Genomic DNA, 19,169 nt, shown 5'->3' on the forward strand with positions numbered 1-19,169 from the left:
TTTGTGTAGAATAAAATTTTTTTTTTTTTGGCTGAAAAAACTGCATACACATGTTCAGATCTGGGCAACCTTCACCACATGTCTTCGTTTCCAAACAAATTTGTGCTCTGAAGCATGCAGGAGCCCACTGCAGCTTGAGAAAGGAGTTTAGAGGGTTTTCCCTTTAATCTAGAACTGTGCAAACATCATTTGAAAGCTATTTACATTTTGCACTTCTCACTTCTACTAACAGGAGCATCAGCTGGTAGAGACGTGCAGAGTGCAGCTGTAATTTATGATTTGGCACCCACGTTTGATTTGTGTACAGTGAAAACCAAACAAGCCTCCCATTGTTTCAAAACCTCCCCACAGGCAATGGTAATAAATCCAGTTTCTTCTTTGTAAAGGAGATCTCTCTAAGCCTTCCCTGCAGGCATTAAAATATTATTTCCACTCTGGATCCTCTTCCCCTGGTGCTGATTTGCACTTTGCTACCTTGGAGAGTGGGAGCAGCAAGAAAAGATTTTGATTTTCATCAGAGAAGGCAGGAGGGCACTGAGACAGAGCAGGGCTGCTCCTTCCTGTCATCCTCACTGAGCTGCAAGATGAGGTGGAGGACATTTTTCCAAAAAGAAAATATTTTAGACCATCTGAACTCAAACACAGGAACTTAGACATGAAAAAAGCTGGATTTGAGTTCATCCTCCTGTTCCTTTCTCTTCCAAACTCCTCTCCCATCCATTGAAGCCTGGAAGTCACCAACCAGCCAGACATGAGCTCTCCAATCCTGCTGGATATCCTCATTTTTTATCTCCTCTAACCTGGCCCCTGCACTGTGTTGGTAGAACTTTGGGTGTGAGGAGCCACCAAAACAACCTCTGCCAGAGTGATTGGGTGCAGCTCATTTCCAAAGGAATGAAAAACGTTACAGATTAAAAGAATATTTAATGGAAATTACAAATCTAGGACAGATTTTCCTCTTGGGTAATGCCTTTATGCATTCATTGGTCCCAGCTCCACTTGGGAAAGAGAATGGCTGAGCAAGAATTAAACAGGAAATAGGGTTTGCCTCCACTGTTCATTGTTAAATGTGCTTTTTGGCATCTGAAACCATCTTTAAATGCAGGCTAAAAGCATCTATTTAGAGAAAACAGAATGATAAGAAAGTGTTCAAGGCTTTCCAGCAGGATTCTGTTATTTTGGGGTTTGAGGACATTCCAAGCAGATCAGTCCACAGGGAATTCACAGATTCCCTGCTGGAAAACCTCCCAATGCCCCATTTTCTTCTACACTTGTGCTGCCTGAAATGCCAGAGCAAAGAGGCTTGGGCACATCACAGCCCTCCAGTGTGGTGTTCACAGTGAGTTTGGGGCAGCAGAGCTTTGCTGTCCCTCGAAGCAGCAGATCCTGAAGCAGCACTGGGACAGAGAATGGCAGAGAAGGATGGATCAGGAGATGGGGTTTGCTGCCGGAGGTGGGAGCTGTGTGGGTCCTGTGCCATTCCCAGAGTGTCCATGGAAGAGGGGCCGTGCTCAGCGCCTCGCTCCGCTCTCCATCCCCGGAGGTGAATCAAGCAGGGTTTTCCTCAGCAGGAACCATTTGTGAGCCATTCCACAGCGCTGCTGGGCCCTGCTGGGCCCGGCTCAGTTCAGCACTGCCCCCTCAGGCTGCGAGCCGAAGATCTGTGAGAAGAACTGCAGGGCCAGGCGGACGTGGATGGGCACGAAGACGTAGGCGGTGTAGACCACCATGGCCAGCACGGTGACCGTGATGGTGTGGAACATGGACTGCTCCCAGGGCTCCAGCACGTAGCTGCACGTCACCAGCTGGTACTGGTAGTACAGCCAGTACAGGTAGTCCTTCACCCTCTTCACGTCCATCTTCAGCTCCAGGGGGCTTGGAGGGCGCCTGGAATGACAGGGAAATTGGGATTACAGCGGGGGCGTCCCGTGGAAACACTACACAGACTCGTTCTCTGAGGTGTCAGTGCCACCAGCTCCCCTGCACCAAAGGGCATGGATGGGTTCTGCAGCTGCTGCTCAGTTATTGGAGCTGCAGCAGTTGGGCATTCCCAGAAAAGCTGATCCATCCCTGGAAGTGTCCAAGGCCAGGTTGGAGTGAGCTGGGATAGTGGAAGGTGTCCCTGACCATGGCAGGCCTGGGACTGGTGATTAAACTCCCTTCCAACCCAAACCTTCCTGTGATTCTATCAATTCCCACATTCCAAGTGGGTTTTCCTATCCCGTTTCTTGTGGAAATCAGGAAAATAAACATTTAAAAATAAAGGCTTTGTGATTCTATCAATTCCCACATTCCAAGTGGGTTTTCCCATCCTATTTCTTGTGGAAATCGGGGAAATAGGCATTTTAAAAGAAAGGCTTTGTGATTCCATCAATTGCCACATTCCAAATGTGTTTTCCTAACCATTCCCTGTGGAAATCAGGGAAATAGGCATTTTAAAAGAAAGGCTTTGGGTCAGCTTCCAGGAATGTTCCAAAAATTCCATAAATGTTCTATAAATTCCATAAATGTTCCGTAAGTTCCATAAATGTTCCATAAGTTCCGGGCATGCCCCGGAATAAAGATAAGACTAAAACAACTGCCCTGTAAAAACTGCTCTGCTTACTTTTGATAATGGTTTTTATTGGTCTGCAATTGTTGGGAGGAAAAACCAAGTTATGAAAGAGAGAGGGAGAAAAAAGTAATCTCTGATTGCAGAAGGATTTTTTTTGCAGTTCATTCCAAAGAAATGAAAAATGTTACAGATTAAAAGAATATTTAATGGAAATTACAAATCTAGGACAGATTTTCCTCTTGGGTAATGCCTTTATGCATTCATTGTTCCCAGCTCCACTTGGGAAGGAGAATGGCTGAGCAAGAATTAAACAGGAAATAGGGTTTGCCTCCACTGTTCATTGTTAAATGTGATTTTTGGCATCTGAAACAATCTTTAAATGCAGGCTAAAAGCATCTATTTAGAGAAAACAGAATGACAAGAAAGTGTTCAAGGCTTTCCAGCAGGATTCTGTTATTTTGGGGTTTGAGGACTTTCCAAGCAGATCAGTCCACAGGGAATTCACAGATTCCCTGCTGGAAAACCTCCCAATGCCCCATTTTCTTCTACACTTGTGCTGCCTGAAATGCCAGAGCAAAGAGGCTTGGGCACATCACAGCCCTCCAGTGTGGTGTTCACAGTGAGTTTGGGGCAGCAGAGCTTTGCTGTCCCTCGAAGCAGCAGATCCTGAAGCAGCACTGGGAAATTTGTACCTGGAATTAAAATAAGAATGGGCCACTGATATAGGTGAAAAATATTCCAATATTCAGTGGTTTCCTGCTCTGTTCTGGGGGGATATAGGATTCACGAAAATGAAGTTTTCCCTACTAATGCTCCCAAAGCATTTCCTTCACTTCCATCTTCCCATATTTCCTAGAGCAAGAAAGTTCCTAAACACTTTTGGGGACAGATCAACATTTAAATGTAGCAGTGGCTGTGTCTGTGACCAGCTTTCCTTGCAGGGGTTCAGCCTGGGGAGGAAGGCACCACTGCTCTTGGCCAGACATGAATGGAAGCTGATTCCTTTCACATCATCTACTGGAAGGCACAACTCCAGAGAGAGAGGCCTTAAAGCCTTGGAAATATTGCAGAGCCTTCAGAGAAAGTGGCACAGCTGGCAAAGTGGGGCTCCCTGGGAGCCAAAAGTGCCTCTGGTCAGACTTTCTGCAAAAAGAGCAGGAGGAGGAGGAGGAGGAGGAGGAGGAGGAGGAGGAGGAGGAGGAGGAGGAGGAGGAGGAGGAGGAGGAGGAGGAGGAGGAGGAGAAAGAGAAGGAGAAGGAGAAGGAGAAGGAGAAGGAGAAGGAGAAGGAGAAGGAGAAGGAGGAGGAGAAGGAGAAGGAGGAGGAGGAGGAGGAGGAGGAGGAGGAGGAGGAGGAGGAGGAGGAGAAAGAGAAGGAGAAGGAGAAGGAGAAGGAGAAGGAGAAGGAGAAGGAGGAGGAGGAGGAGGAGGAGGAGGAGGAGGAGGAGGAGGAGGAGGAGAAGGAGAAGGAGAAGGAGAAGGAGAAGGAGAAGGAGAAGGAGAAGGAGAAGGAGAAGGAGAAGGAGAAGGAGAAGGAGAAGGAGAAGGAGAAGGAGAAGGAGAAGGAGAAGGAGAAGGAGAAGGAGAAGGAGAAGGAGAAGGAGAAGGAGAAGGAGAAGGAGAAGGAGAAGGAGAAGGAGAAGGAGAAGGAGAAGGAGAAGGAGAAGGAGAAGAGCCCCCTCCCAGGATTATGGGGTTTACACTGGGGTTAGGGCTGTGCTGGTTAAACTCATCCCTTCCGTGGGTAATCCCTGCTGATCCCCACCCCTGCCCAGAGCAGCTGCAAGGCTGGAGCAGTGCTGGGGGTGTCTGAGTGCCCAGAGCTGCTCACACCCTGTGCACACCCTGTGCATCTCCATCTCCATCCAGAGCTGCTCCCAGCCCTGTGCATCTCCATCCAGAGCTGCTGAAGGACAGCCACAGACAGGAAAAACATCCCCCAGGCTGGTTTTACTGATATTCCAGGCTGCAGCCTCACCATCACCCCTTGGAGGGCCACGTGAATAAAGGATGAGGCAGTTGAAATGATGAGCAGCCCTTTGGGTTTAACCAAAGCCCTCGGCACCTTTTTTCCAGCCTGGGGATTGCATTTCCCTGCAGCCCCAGCACAGTAATTCCATCCTGGCAGCAATTCCATCCCCAGGCATTCTGGAATTCCAGGAGGAACACGAGCTGCCTTCCTGCTCTGAGGTCTCCTAATGAATGCTGCAGGTTGGGATAAGTAAAAGGCAAAAGCAAATTACAGCCTGTGCCCTCACCACTGACACACTTCTGCACTTCATGCAGCCTGAGAGCAGGGAGCTGTGCAGGGATAACACAACTCCAGATGCATAATTGATAAAGGAAAACACAGGAGGGGAAGGGGAAAAAGCCATTTGCAAGCAGCTGAGGCAATGAGAGATGGGGCTCCTCTGTGGCACTGTCACACAGATCCCCTGGGGAAGGCACAATTTGCATCCCCTTATGAGGAATGAGGAGTGGCCCCAAACCCCACACCTGCAGAGGTCTGTGGCAGCTCTACCACCCAAATTAACTGTAGCAGCAATCAAAAGGAACAGCAGATTACTAGGCAAACTTTAGAGGCTAAAAATCTGTATTTTAAACAGGATTCCTCCTAGAGAGGCTTCACGTCCATGCCTGTGCTTTATTCTATTCCAGCTGGCACTCCCACTTGAAAGGGCCCTGAGTTATTCACTCATCAGTTCCCACTATTCCAGAGCAGGAGATAATTTGTTCTTATGCAATTTTAACTCAGCATTCATTTGTCTACAAATTTGGATTGAAACATTCCGAGGTGCTGGGGAAATGCCTTCCTGTTCAGAGGCCACGGGACTGTTACAGCCAGCTATGAGTGAAATGAGGAGAATTCAGCTCCTGTTAAGCAATATTGAGGTTATTTTCAGCACTTGCACCTCCAAGAGAAAAAAAAAATGCAAGAAGAGAAACCTGTAAAGCAGCTTTTAGTGTTTTAAGTGGCTGCCTGGTTTTCTTGCTTGTTGACACATGTCTGTGATTAGGGCAGCTGAAAAGATAAATCATCATCCAGATATCAAGGTTCCATTTCAGAGCACACTAATTTCCCAAATTTCCTTACTAATGACCTTATTTTTTGGAGTCAGAGCTAGCTGGGAGTTAGAAGATGCCAATGTTAGGTCCTTTAATATATAATTTCTGCATTGAGCAGCTGGGATTTGGGGAATTTTGGTCACATTTTCAATCTGCAGCTCTGACCCGTGGCCAGACAGCTCCTGCTGGGAAATTCCTGTGGAAAGAAACATTCTTGGAGGGGAACTGGGAGAGACTGGTTTCCAGAGAGTGCTTAAAAAACACCTGATGCCCTCAGCAGGAGGGGTTGGCTGAGTTACACATCCAGGGAAAAAGGGTTCCAACAGATATTCAGGAAAAGTTCATCTGGAGTGGGCAAAAACAAAGCCTGGAGCTGGAAATGGCCTCATGACCATTCAACAGGTGACCTCTGCTGCTTTAAATGGAAAGAAGGGATGAGATGAGGAATGAAAGCAGCAAACAATCAATCCATCCCCAAAATACAAATATTTAATTGGCTAAAAGTGACCACTTGCTGGATAATTGCTGGGGTAGCCCAGCAGCAAGAGTGGATGGGGTTTGGAGCATCCTGAGGGAATCCTCTGGTGCTGGAGCTTAAATAAAATCCTTGCACGAGTCCCTGAGGAGGTTCCAGTCCCACCAGCACCCACATGAAGGCAGGTGCAGCCAGGCAAAGTGCCAGACTGAATTTAAACTTGTCTGATCTGTAAATAATCTTGGATATTAGAAGCTAAATGGGCAATCACCTCCTTGGGATTGGAATGGAAATCCTGTCTGCAAGTTACTGATGTGCAGCTGTTCTTATCTGTAACTTCATGGGTTTGTCCTGCTGAATATCCTGATTTGTCCAAGGCACCATCTTGTCCCTCTTAATGCTGACAGAATTCTGGGATGTGCCCAGGGATTTTATTCAGGCTGACAACTCCAAGTGCAAGCACAACCAGGAAGGGATTCCCATCCCCATCCCCATCCCCATCTCCATTCCCATTCCTATTCCCATCCCCACTCCCATTCCCATTCCCAGGCATTTCCATTCATGTTTTATTCAGTGAGCACCAAGCATGGTGCACAAGGGATCAAGGGATGAAATAATCAGTACTTGGGCAGAAATTGAAATGAGGCAGCAGATTCCAGGGAATTCCACATCCCAGAATTTCTTGGGAACAGCACCTCAGCCTGTTCCAGGAGATCCAAATCCCAGATTTGATGGGAACACCACTTCAGCCCATTCCAGGGCATCCAAATCCCAGAATTTCCTGGGAGCAGCACCCCAGCCCATTCCTCTGTTTCATCCCTGCAGCTCTGATCCCGCACGGAGCGTGTCCATGGAGCAGCAGCCCAGCCCTGAGATCTGCCTTCCCCTCCTGGCAAGCAGAGCCCTCAGGTTCCTGAAGCTCTCCCACATGGATCTGTAAATTTAACCTCCAGCTTGTTCTCCCAGGGAGAAAATCCCAGGAATGAGAAGAGCAGCATCAATCCCAGCACAGCTCCCACTGCAGACAAGAACGCACCTCAAAAGCCACCTTGAATAAATAACCACACCTGGGATTCTAGAGTGCACTGAAAGCAATGAAAGAAATATGTATTTCTTCCAGGAGTGGAAGGGGCAAGGCTGAAAGGCAAGGCTACACCTCAAAAACCACCTTGACTTGCAGATTTTAATAAATAACCCTTCCTGGAATTCTGGAGTGCACTGCAGAACCTGTGGGGATTGTTGGAAGAAATATATATTTCTTCTAGCAATGAAAAAAATATATATTTCTTCCAGGAGTGGAAGGGGCGAGGCTGAAAGACAAGGCTACAGCTCAAAAATCACCTTGCCTTGCAGATTTGGATAAATAACCACCCCTGGAATTGTGGAGCACACAGCAGAGGGAAGCAATCCTGGTTCCCCTCCCTCAGCACCCTTGGCCATCCCTTGCAGAGCCCCAGGAGATGTGGATCCCTTCCACATGTCCTGTGCAGCACAGGATGAGGGTCTGAGCTGGGAAGTGCTGGTGCTGCTCATGACTCAGCCATTCTGCACGTGGGTGAGCGTGGCTGGGCTGAGCCCGTGGGCTTTGCTGGAAATCAAATCTCCCAGGAGAGGAAGGGGTGAGGCAGGAAGAGCAGCGGTGTTTGCAGCCCTGTTTCTGCCTTACCTGGCTCAGGAGAGTGAATTCCAGCATCTTCCTAATCTTTAACCCCAACTTCCTTCCTGCTGGCCTCAGTGGCAGCACGCAGGTGCTATTTTGGTTCTTTGAAATGCTGCTCAGTGCACACCAAGCCCAGGAGCATTCCCTGTCCAGGAAGAGTTCCTGTTACCCCTGGGAACCTCAAACCCCTCCTCGAGTGGCTGTGCCACGCCTGCACAAAGTCTGAGAGCCGACTTCCTCGTCTCCACCCGGACCCTGATCTGTGTGTGTGCTCCTCCTGCTGCAGTTCTGGGCTTTGGGGCTGGAACTCAGCTGCATCTCTGCCTGGAGCAGAGGATTCTGCAGCAGGGGATTCCTGTCAGCCTGCCTTGCCTGCTGCAGGGGACAGCAGCCAGGGCATGGCTGAATTTTCTCCTTCAGTTGAGTAGAGTACACAGATGGAGTTTATGGTGTCCTACAACCATGTGGAAAAGTCCTTTCAAATGAGATCCATGAATTTTTCACCCTCAGGAAAGCAGAGGCTGCTCTGCAGCACCCACAGGATCTCCTTTGGAGAGAGGCCTCTGACCATGCAGTACCAGCCCAGTACTGCAGAATTTGGGGCTGATTTCCTGCCTTACCTGCCCCTGACAGCTGGAGGCTGCTCCCAGCAAAGGCACAGCTCTGAATAACTCAGCAGCCCCTGCCTTTGCAGCCTGGCTGATTTATCAGTGCCCAATCCCCTCCTTACTCAGGCACAGGGAGAAGAGAAGATGCAGCTTCTCTGTACTAACAACATTCCTGGAGCAGCTCTGTCCCATTTTCTTCCAAGGCTAAATTAATTTTTCAACAATTTTCCTGTTCTTCCCTCCCCTGAAGTTTCCTCAGTTGTTTCCTTATATAACCAGCTGCAGTTTTGGTACAGATCCCTTCCTTTCCAGCTTTCCTGGGCTGGGCATGGTTTGGGCTCTGGATTTGTACCTTGGGGCAGAACAGGTGAGCAGCTCTGCCAGAGGAGATGGGAAAATGGCAAATTGAATCCCAGGGAAAGGGAAAAAGGGAAACCTTTCCCTCTATTTTGAGTGTAAGTATAGTTTAGGAACATGGTATTGAACAGAACTATTCCCAACCAAAACCTCAAATTTGGGACTAGAGAGCAGCAGCAGGTTTAAGCTGGAAACACTTAAAAATTGAGAGTTCTTAAAGAACTGTTCCAGAATATCTCAGAGAGGTTTTGCATTTGCTCCTGGTGACAAACCCCAGTTCCTTGTGAGATTTGGGACATCGTCTACATCCTCTGAAGGCTTCCAAGTTCAGGAGGTTGTGTAAACACATCAATCTACCAACAAAATAACCGAGATGTCTGGGCTCTAAAATAAGATTTACTTGCAGTTGTAGCCCTTATTTTATTCAGACTTCTTTGCTTTGCTCTGAGTCATTTCTGAGGCAGCTGAAAGTAGCAGCTTGGGTTGTGTGCAACGTGAGGAGGTGAATATTGTCACAGCTATGACAGGTATTGCTGGAAAATGGGACCAAACTCTTGTGCAAGGGCATCTCCCTGAGATCTCATCAAAGGAAGCAGAGTTGCACCACTCCAGTCACTGCTCCAGAGGGGAAGAGCAAAATTGGAGCGAGATGCTTGCAACAGATAAGAAACAAAAAAGGAGATGCACTTTTTTCACAGATTTAACCCCATCTATGCAGTGAGGAACAGCTTCCTTTGCAGGCTGTGAGCAAACAGATTGGGACACACAAAGCTGTTGATATCCTCCATAAAACAAATGCAAAGCTCCATAAAATGTGGCTTGGCAGGACTCAGAGCAGAGCCCTGGCTGCCTCCCAGCCAGCTGGAGCTCTGTGTCCTGGTGCTGTGGGCGCTTTCTGGGCACAGAGGGGTGGCACAAGCATTGCCATGGGCCCAGGCTGCTCCCCAGGCAGTGTTTCAGCATCTCCCATTCCAGCTGCAATCTTGGAATAACATCCATGCTCCATGCACAGCTTCCCTGCTTCTCCCCACCAGAAATCAATCCAAGCACTCCTGGAATTGCAGTTATTTGTACCATACTTGTGATATTCATCAGAGAAAGAAAACCCAGCATCCCAATTCCTAAAGCATTAAAATCCCCCAAAGTGCCTTGTGCTGACTAAGCAGAGCCACAGCGTTTATTGCAGGGATTCTCCTCCATATTATCCAGCGTTTATCCAGCAGGGAAGGCAGGGCTTGCACCTGCTTCCCTCTGAAGGCAACTAAGAGAAGCAGAGAAGAAAAATCTGCCGGCGATGAGCGTTCCCAGCTCAGTGAGCAGCACAGCCTCCTCCATCCCCCTTCCCTCTCCTGGCCGTTTTACTGTTTTTAGGGAATCCCTAAGGCAAACCACCCTCCTGCCACCTGGAAGCGAACCCCCGGCTGCAGGGCTGCAGCAACAAGTCCCGGAATGACGGCACGGTCTGGCTTGGAAGGGACCTCGAAGGCCATCTCAGGATGCCCCGAGCCCTCTCTGGAGCTGCAGGTGCGGCCGGAGAGCCGGCATCTCCCTGCGGGGAGGCACAGCGCAGCAACCCCGGCTCCTGCGGCTGCCAGCCCCGCTCCTTACCGGGCCTGCCCCGCTCCTTACCGGGCCTGCCCCGATCCTTACCGAGCCGCCGGGGACTCGCCGTGGCCGCGGCCGCGCTCGCCAAGGTCACCGGCCCTGCTGGGGATGCTCCGGGACGCGCCTCCGCCGCGGTGCCCTTGGGCGAGCCGAGCTGAGCCGAGCTGAGCCGAGCGGGGAATGAGGGCCGGCACCGGGAGCTCTGGGATGCGGGAACGCCGGGATGCAGAGCACCGGGATGCGGGAACACCGAGATGTAAAACACCGGGATGCGGGAGCTCCGGGATGCTGGAATGCCGCGATATAGAACACCGGACTGCAGAACACCGGGCTGCAGAACACCAGGATACAGAACACCGAGATGCAGCGCACCGGGATGCAAAACCCCGGGCTACGAGAACACTGGGCTGCAGCGCACCGGGCTGCAGAACACCGGGATGTAAAACACCGGGCTGCAGAACACCGGGATGTAAAACACCGGGATGTAAAGCACCGGGCTGCAGCACAGCGCGGCGCCGCGCCTCCCTCACCTCCGCTCCGCGCACCGCAGCTCCCCAGCCCGGCGCTGCCCGCGCTTAAATCCCCACCTTTGCCCCCTCCCTTCCTCCCTCCTCCTCCTCCTCCCGGCGCTCACCTCCCGCCCGCTCTGTCCGTGGGCCCGGGCCGGTCCCCGCGCCCCGCCCGCTGCCGCAGCCGCTGCGCCCGGAGCGGGGGAGGCGGAGCGGCGAGCCGGGCTCGGGGAAACCCGTGGGACGGAGCCGGCTGGCACCTCGGGCACGCCGGCTGTTCCTGCGGCGCCGCGCTTCCCTGGCTTTTCCCGGGAAAAAGCTGGCGTCGTGAGCTCGGCGGGATGCGCCGAGGCTTCTTATCGCAGCCCTCTGTCGCGATAGACAGCCTTCATATGGCAGCCCTCCATCGCGACAGACGCCCCTGCAGCGCGGTTATCCTGCCGAGGGTGCCGGCAGGTGCTGCGAGCATCCCGACTCCAGGGGGATGTGTGGAAGGAGCCGGAGCTGCAGCGCGGTGTTCCAGGGGGAGGAAAGGGGGTTCGGGGTGGTTTCACACCGATCAGGTACCCCCAGGTGTCAGGTGAGGGGTCTGCAGCTCCCCAGCCCGGGGATGGACAGGAATTCACAAAACTTAACCTGAAATGCCGTGGAATGCAGCACGACCCTGCCAAACATGAGGCTCAGCTTTGTGTAGCTTGTTCTGTCCCAGAGATAAAAAAAGCTCATTGTAGTGTCCTGCTGGCTCCAAAACATCTACTTCAGGACATAACTTTGCAGTTGAAGTGAGGAATAAAAGTGTCAGAAATGCTTTTTCCCGGATTTTCCCCTGGAGCAGCCGGATTCCAGGCACGATCCCCTCACTGAACAAAGTGTCGCGGCTCTGGCACCCACCGGTGCCTTCCGACCTCAAAGAATGCAAACCTTTGCAGGGCCAGATGTAACAGCTGGGGTTAAAGCTGTTCTTTTCCTGTTTGAACACATTTTAACGATGCTTTAAATCTGCTCTTTCCACGGCGAACGCCTTTAAGAGGAGCTTGCTCAAACAGAGCAGGGCAGGTGACAAAGGGGCCACGAGGATGTGAGGCTTTCATTCCCAACCCAGCAGTGCCCCTTTCTGCCTCTGCTATTTTTATGGATGTTGACTGTGGAACTGATGCTTGCTTAGCCTTTGATAGTAAAATATTCACATGCAAAGGCTTTGTTCAAAATTTACAGATGGTTGTGTCCCTTCCTAGCCCAGGGCAGAGCTCTGCCTGTCCTGGAGCTCGGTGTTGTGTCTGGGGTGGTGAAATCCCTGAGAGGGCAGAGCTTGAAAAGGCCAGAGTGGTTCTGTCAATGATGGGTGGGTGGGTGTCACCCAATCCCCTAAAAGTCCTGGCAAAAGCCATTTGGGTTATCAGGGCACCTGCTCTGGTGCCTTGTGCAGGCTGCCCTGGAGCAGAGGCTGGGCAGGGTCCCAGAATAAAGCAGGGATTTATCCAAAGCATCTCCTCCATGGATCCACCTTGGGCAGCACCAGAGCCCAGCCAGGGCTGCACCCAAGATGAACCAAAATGGCCCCAAAATGCACGAGCGCTGCCGGGGTCTGTCCCTGGGATCAGTTCTGCTCCATTTGCACCTTGCAGTTCATTGTCCCATTGCAGCTTTAGCCCAGGCAGTCCCACCCTGCTTGTTTTTCTCTCTCCAGCCCACGGGGTTTGTGCTCCTGGGCTGAGATTTGGGTCATTTGTCCTTGGTGCCCAGCTGGAGCAGGAATTGTTTTGTCTCCTGCTCTGTGCACACAGCTCACCATCCCATAATGTGAAGCTCAGACCCACACACTAAAGCAGCACAGAGTCTGGAAAATATAAAAGCTAAACCTGAGGCATCACTCCACATAACAGTGTAATTTAGGGTATTTATTCCAAGGCCTGAACTTTCCAGAGAGGAGTTTACAGAAAGCTGTCCCACAGTCTCATCAGCACCCCGATGAGCTGCTGATGCCTTGCTTCTGATGGGCACAGAATCCCTGGAGCTTGGAATCATTTTGGTTGGAAAAGATCTCCAAGATGATTGAGTCCAAGTGTTCCCAAAGCCACCACTAAACCCTGTCCCCAAATGTCACACCCCACAGCTTTAAATCCCTTCAGGGATGGGGACTCCAACAGTCCTTGGAGGTCCCCAACACCTCAAGACCAGGAGACTTGGGCGGCTGTGCCAGGGCTGGACAGCCCTTTCCAGGAAGGGATTGTTCTCAAAATCCAAACTGAGCCTCCCCTGGCCCAGCCTGAGGCTGTTCCCTCATCCCTGGGCTAAGATCCCGAATCCCCCCGGCTGTCCCCTCCTGTCAGGAGCTGTACAGAGCCACAAGGTCCCCCCTGATCCCCCTCTTCTCCAGGCTGAGCCCCTTCCCAGCTCCCTCAGCCCCTCCTGGTGCCCCAAACCCTTCCCAGCTCCCTCAGCCTCTCCTGGTGCTCCATTCCCTTCACTGCCAGGCTGCAGAGGAAGGTTCAGTGCTGTGTAAATGCCTCAGTTTGCCTTTGGCCCACTCTGGCTTATTAAACGGAGAAGGATTTGCCTCACAATAAATTTCAGATTGGCTGATAATAGAGTTTTGTTTGCCTTGAGACAAGACAGGGCTGAGGGGCCCTGCCAGGCCCTGCTGGTGTTTCCAGAGGGAAGAACCTCCCAAGCCAGAACTGAGTGAACTCAGGATTCTGAATTCTGAGAAGTAGGACAGGGTTTATTTGAAAGGAGGCTGTGGTTTGATTTATCAGGCCCTGCTGCTGATCGGCTCTGCTTCCTCCTGAGCTTCGTGCTCCTGCTGCTTCCTCCCCTGACTCAGGAGAAGCCTCTGGATTGTCCTTGCAAGGAATGAAAAGCAAATAAACAAAACAGAAAAAGAAAAAAAAAGGGAAATTAAGAATTAACTTTTGAATTAATTTTCTATTACAGCAGGGTTTGAAAAGGAGAGACTTCATGTGGTTAAATAAATTTATTTATAAGCCTAACCCGTGCATTTATCAGCTGCAGGCTGACCCTTTTGCACTGAGCAAAGGAGCCCCAGAATCTCCCAGTGCTTTACAATCAAAGATAAAATAAATAAAATAAAAGATAAGGAACACAAGCACATTTAATTGCCAACTTCCTCAGGGTTACCATCCTCCTGCTCCAGACCTGCTTGAACTTCAGCCTTCCCTAAGAGCCCTTTGCTTGTCATGGTAAAATCAGACCAAATTTCTGCATAAAGCAGATAAAAGTACAGGAGTTTGTTTCCTTGTCTGCCCAGGGGCTGCTGCTCTGGGAGATCTGATCCCTTTCTGCTCTGGCCCCTGGGGATTTGTGTTAATTATTGCTGGGGAGTCCAGCGTGGCTTTGGCTCCTGCAGGAAACGTCCAGCTCAGCCCCGGGGGACAGGAATAAAATCCCTGCCCTGCCAGAGAGGCCAGCATGGCTTTTGTAGAGTCTGGGAGTATTTCCTGAGCCTTTGGGCTGCCCCAGCCCTGCAGGAACACAACAGCTCAGGCTCTTCCCAGCCTGGATCACCAGAGGAGTTCCCAGAAAATCCAATTTCACAGAATCCCAGAATGGTTTGGCTTGGAAGGGACCTTAAAATCATCTCATTGCACCCTGCCATGGCAGGGACACCTCCCACTGTCCCAGGTCACTCCAAGCCCTATCCAAGCTGGCCTTGGGCACTGCCAGGGATGGAGCAGCCCTGGGTGCTCTCCCCACCTTCACAGGGAGGAATTTCTCCCTAAAATCTCATCTAAGCCTCCACCTCAGCAGACTTGAGGATGTTCCTGCAAACCCAACAAAGCCACAGCCTGAACTCTTCATTTTCCATCACTGGGAGATCTGGATGTGTCTGTTCAGGTTTTGTCTGGCTGGTGAGGCTGTCCTGATTAAAGGAAAGGAAATTTCCAGGGTCAGCAAGGAAATCTGGCAGAGTCTGCAGAATATTGTGGGCTGAGGTGATGCTCTGGCTGAACCTGAGATTATCGTGTTGCTAATTGTGCTCCCAACTAATTTGGCGTGCGGTGATCCTGCCCACAGCCACCCTCTGCTGACAAATTAGAGAACAACCCTTTTATCAAATTAGAGAACAACCCTTTTATCTAATGACAGGGCAGGCTGCACAAAGCCCTGTGGGGTGTGGTGACAGCCCTTTGTGGGTGAGCGTCTCTCCAGGTGCCACCACAGCTCCTGTTCTGGGGGTTGGTGGCAGCAGTGACCGGGTCTGACCCTCCCTTGTGCTGTGATTTCCTTGGGAGCTTTGTGCCAAATGAGTTCCGTGGTTCCTTCTGAGAAATTCTGTTTTATCTGTTTTATGTGGAATTGGGATTATTTATCAGCAGCCTTGTTCTCTTCAATATCAAAAAATCAATAGCAATATCAATTAATGTTCTGGGTTAATTGGCCTGCACCCAGCTAGAGGAGGTGCTGGGTGGAATTCTGGGATCAGGAACAAGTTATTAATTAGAAGGTAAAGGAATAAAGAGAACAAGGGCTGGGCAGGATCTCCAGTGCCGGGTGAGTCACATTCCCACATCTCTGCTTCCTGCTGTGTCCCTTGGCCAATGCTGAATTGCTCCAGCCAGGCTGGAAGAGCAGAGTGTGTGATCTGCTGGGATAACTGGGATAACTGGGATAACTGGGATTTGTTCTTGACCTGCAGATCCCAGCGTGCCCATCCTGCCACCCTCACTGGGACACTGTGCTGGTGTTCACAGGACGAGGGAAGAGATGAGACTCTGACTCCATGTTTCACAAGGCTGATTTATTATTTTATGATATATATTATATTAAAACTATAGCAAGAGAATAGAAGGAAGGATTCCATCAGAAGGCTAGCAAGGAATAGAAATGAATGATAATAAAATCTTTTGACTCTCAGAGACTCTGAGCGAGCTGACTGTGATTGGCCATTAATTAGAAACAACCACATGAGGCCAATCCCAGATGCACCTGTTGCATCCCACAGCAGCAGATAACCATTGTTCACATTTTGTTCCTGAGGCCTCTCAGCTTCTCAGGAGGAAAATCCTGATAAGGGATTTTTCAGAAAATATCATGGCTGCAGGATAGCAGGTGGGGATCCCCACCCAGGGAATGCCCATCACTGCTTCCCAAGGGTTCCAGAGGAAAATCCAGTTGCTTTGGGAGGTTCAGGTTTCCCTCTGGAGGAGGCAGCTGAGTTTGGGGTGCTCTTGGAGGAATCACCCATTGAACACATCCCACCCTGGGGCTGGAGAAGTTTTTCACCTGGTAGAAGGCCCAGCTTTGAGAGCAATCCTACTCATTCTAAAATCAGTTCTCCACAGGAAATTTCCATAAAATGAGGAATTCTTCCCACATCCAGGTTTTATTTTTTTGCTTGTTTCCCCCTATTAGGTTACTGCTCCCAATGCAAACAGGTTTGAACAGTGCAGGTCTCTCAGAAAATTCATTTTGTGTTCAAAAATTTCCATTTTGGGAAGTTATCCCAGGAAAATGTTCTGTTTGGAGCTTTGTGCTTGTCCTGGATGGATCAGGATGGCTCAGCGTTTGTGGGTCATTAATTCTTAGGGCTGGGATGTTGGACAGGGTGGGACTGTTGGGGTGTCCTGCCCAGGAATTGGGCTGTGGGGCCGTTCCAACCGGGATATTCCCTGATTTTGGTGCTTCAGCTGCAAACCCGTCCCTGGCCGGGCTCTTGGGAGCCCCTGGAGCTCCCTCTTGTGCCGAGCCTCACCTGGAGCAGCAATTCCCGTGTTTCCCAAAAACCTCCTGGCTTTTCCTTCTCCATCCCACTCCTGCCCTCCATCCTGCTCCTCCCCAGCTCCACCTGCCAGCCTGGAACCCCTTTTTAAAAGCTGCTGTCCCCAGTTCCAGCACCGGGTGACATCTGGCACAGCTGCCACCTCCATGGAACGGAGGAACCCTTCCCACCTCAGCACTTTCTGCTGCTTCTCCCTTTCCAAGGGAAAAATGAGAGCTGGAAATGAAAAATGAGAGCTGAAAATGAAAAATAAGAACAGGAAATGAGAAATAAGAACAGGAAATGAAGTGACTCTGCTCCTGCCCTAATCCTGGTGGGATTCCTGGTGGGTGGGATGTCCTGTGCAGAGCCAGCAGTTGGACTTTAATGATCTGCTCCAACTCAGGATATGATTTGAGTCAGGAGATCTAACAACTACAATATATTTTACAATTATTTATAATTCATTGCTGTTTACACCCCCCTGTTTATTTTTTGGAGATATTTTGCTGCCTCTGCTGTTTCTGGGTGAGTTGCAGAGGAGGTGGAGAGTTTTAGGCATCTCTTCCAAAGAAATCAGTGGGAATCTTCCCTCTGATTTTAGTGCACATCCAAAGCCCTTGCAGCGAGTTTCTAGATCAGAAAAATAAAATTCTCACTCTCCTTTGCTTTTTAATTCCCAAAATACCATAACCTCCCTGAATTCCTTGACTCCAGCACACAAGAGACAGTTTTATTCCCAGATTTTTGCTTCCTGCTGTGATTTGAAGGTGCTGCAGCACTGCCCTGTGCTGGAGCCCTGGATTTTATTGCACAGCCCGGATTTGCCAGAGCCAAGAAGAATTTGGGTGAAAGGAAACCAGAATTTCCCATTTCCTTCTTTCCAAGGAGTGTTGCAACACCTGCTGGGCTGAAATCACCTGCAAAGGGACCCTGTGCCACAGGATCCTCTCGTGAATTAAACCTCCAAGCCCTTTATCTCACAAAATATTCATTATTGTGGGGAGCTGGGTGCTGGATGGATTTGCCAGGATTAAATGATGACTCCAGAGGCTTTGCTGGGGTGAGGGAATGGCAGCCCTGCCCCAAAGGAACTCCTGCCCCCCTCATTTCCAGCCTCTCATTTTCCCTGAAATCTGGCACTGGCCACAAGGAGGGCAACAATGCCAAAAAGGGCTCTTGAGGATGGTTTTGTTTCCCAAACACACAAGGAAAACAAGATTTCCTGGGAATAAAAGGGTGTCCATGACATCCCGGGGCTGCCTCACAAAGGGCCCCCCGGGTGAAAAGGGGAGCCAGGGAATTTTATCCCTTTTCCCTTTGGTGTCTCCAGTTTCCAGAGCAGACAATGGATGCTTTTCTCAGCCCAGAGCTCCCCACAAAGGAAATCCCGGGGCAGGGTTTGGGATAACACCTGAGGGAATATGTGGAATATGTTTTACATCCCAAAAGGCTCTAAAACCCAGCCCAGAATAATTCCTGAGCTGTAATTCTGGTGTCTCCCATAAATAACTGCGTGTTTCTGCTGCTCTAAATCTGCATTTCGGGGCTCTCAGAGGGATTGACTCCAGGAGGTTCTCAAATAACTCCCCAAATGGTTATTTTTGGGAAATAGAAGCTTTTGGAGCTCCTAGCCAGTAAATTTAAAGGGCAATAAATCCTTATTTAGGTGCAACTGCAGATTTAGGGGATTTGGACCAACATTTGGTGCAGGGGCTGTGGGATGCTCTAACTGATGCAGGTTTTCCCCGTCCCATCTTCCCCCTGATATCTGAATTTTAGTAACACCAAATTTAATGAGACTGAATTTACAGGAAGATCATTTTATTCCTCTGAATCCAAAGGAATCCCTGTGGAGGGGGATATTTTCTCTAGTATGTATTTTCCATATATTTTCTAATTTTCTATGTATTGTCTTTAGTCAAGCATTTAAATTCCTACACAAACCATTGCTTTTTTTCTATGTAAATGAAATAATTTTTACCCCATGCAGCATTTAAAGTTCTCATCACAAATGAATCCCCTCTACTCCCAAATTTAACCTGAGAACAGAACAACTATAAAGGCAAAACCCAAAGATTATTTTCTCCTTCATTTTCAGGTTTTATTTCTCTCAAGAATTTAATTCACAATTTGATCAATTGGGGGGAAAAAAAAAACAAATTACCATCCAAAAGGAATTTAACATGTGTTGCTTTCATGATCCCATAGAGCTTTTTTATTTTTCCTTTACCCCTTTCCACACTCCCAGCTCAGGAAGGGGATTGTGATGCCAAAAATCTGCATTTTAAATACAGAGTGCAGTCTGGACCTTGCAGGAAGAAATGGAGAAATCCCACTGCAGAAATAAATGGACCTTGCAGAAATAAATGCACAAATTCCTTCTCCTTTGGGTCCCCAAATGTCAAAACTGTCCTCAAAACTGTCCAGGCAAATTCCTGCTGAGTCTGGTGGTACCCAATGAGATGAAGGAGGAGCATCCCTAAAATCCCCTAAAAATCTTTGGGGTAGAGCCAAAACATCCCAGGAGCATCCCAGGGTTTGAGGGAAGGGTTGGATTTCTGGGATTTTCCTGGGATTTCAGTGTCCCCTCATTCCTTGCAGGGACTTTGCCAATG

General features: G+C 49.7%; 1 protein-coding gene across 3 annotated transcripts; it reads right to left on the minus strand.

Moving 5' to 3' along the window:
* SPTSSB (serine palmitoyltransferase small subunit B) lies at positions 1-11,242 on the minus strand. 3 transcript variants are annotated; one of them, XM_058031411.1, is made up of 3 exons: positions 10,958-11,242; positions 10,369-10,654; positions 1-1,887 (listed from the first exon to the last, which is right to left on the minus strand). In XM_058031411.1, the coding sequence occupies exon 3, from the start codon at positions 1,857-1,859 to the stop codon at positions 1,623-1,625; it is 237 nt and encodes a 78-aa protein (XP_057887394.1). In that variant the 5' UTR covers positions 1,860-1,887; positions 10,369-10,654; positions 10,958-11,242; the 3' UTR covers positions 1-1,622. The 3 variants fall into 3 exon arrangements, with proteins under 3 accessions (XP_057887394.1, XP_057887395.1, XP_057887393.1); XM_058031412.1 differs by having other exon boundaries at positions 10,369-10,525; positions 10,958-11,000; XM_058031410.1 differs by lacking the exon at positions 10,369-10,654 and having other exon boundaries at positions 10,958-11,010.
* Positions 11,243-19,169: the final 7,927 nt, after the last annotated feature.

The sequence above is a fragment of the Melospiza georgiana genome, chromosome 10, assembly GCF_028018845.1.
Source record: "Melospiza georgiana isolate bMelGeo1 chromosome 10, bMelGeo1.pri, whole genome shotgun sequence".
In the NCBI taxonomy this organism is placed as follows: Eukaryota; Metazoa; Chordata; class Aves; order Passeriformes; family Passerellidae; genus Melospiza; species Melospiza georgiana.

What these genes read in the sequence shown, in the direction of transcription:
- SPTSSB (XM_058031411.1), bottom strand. Translation starts at nt 1,859, where the DNA reads ATGGACGTGAAGAGGGTGAAGGACTACCTGTACTGGCTGTACTACCAG.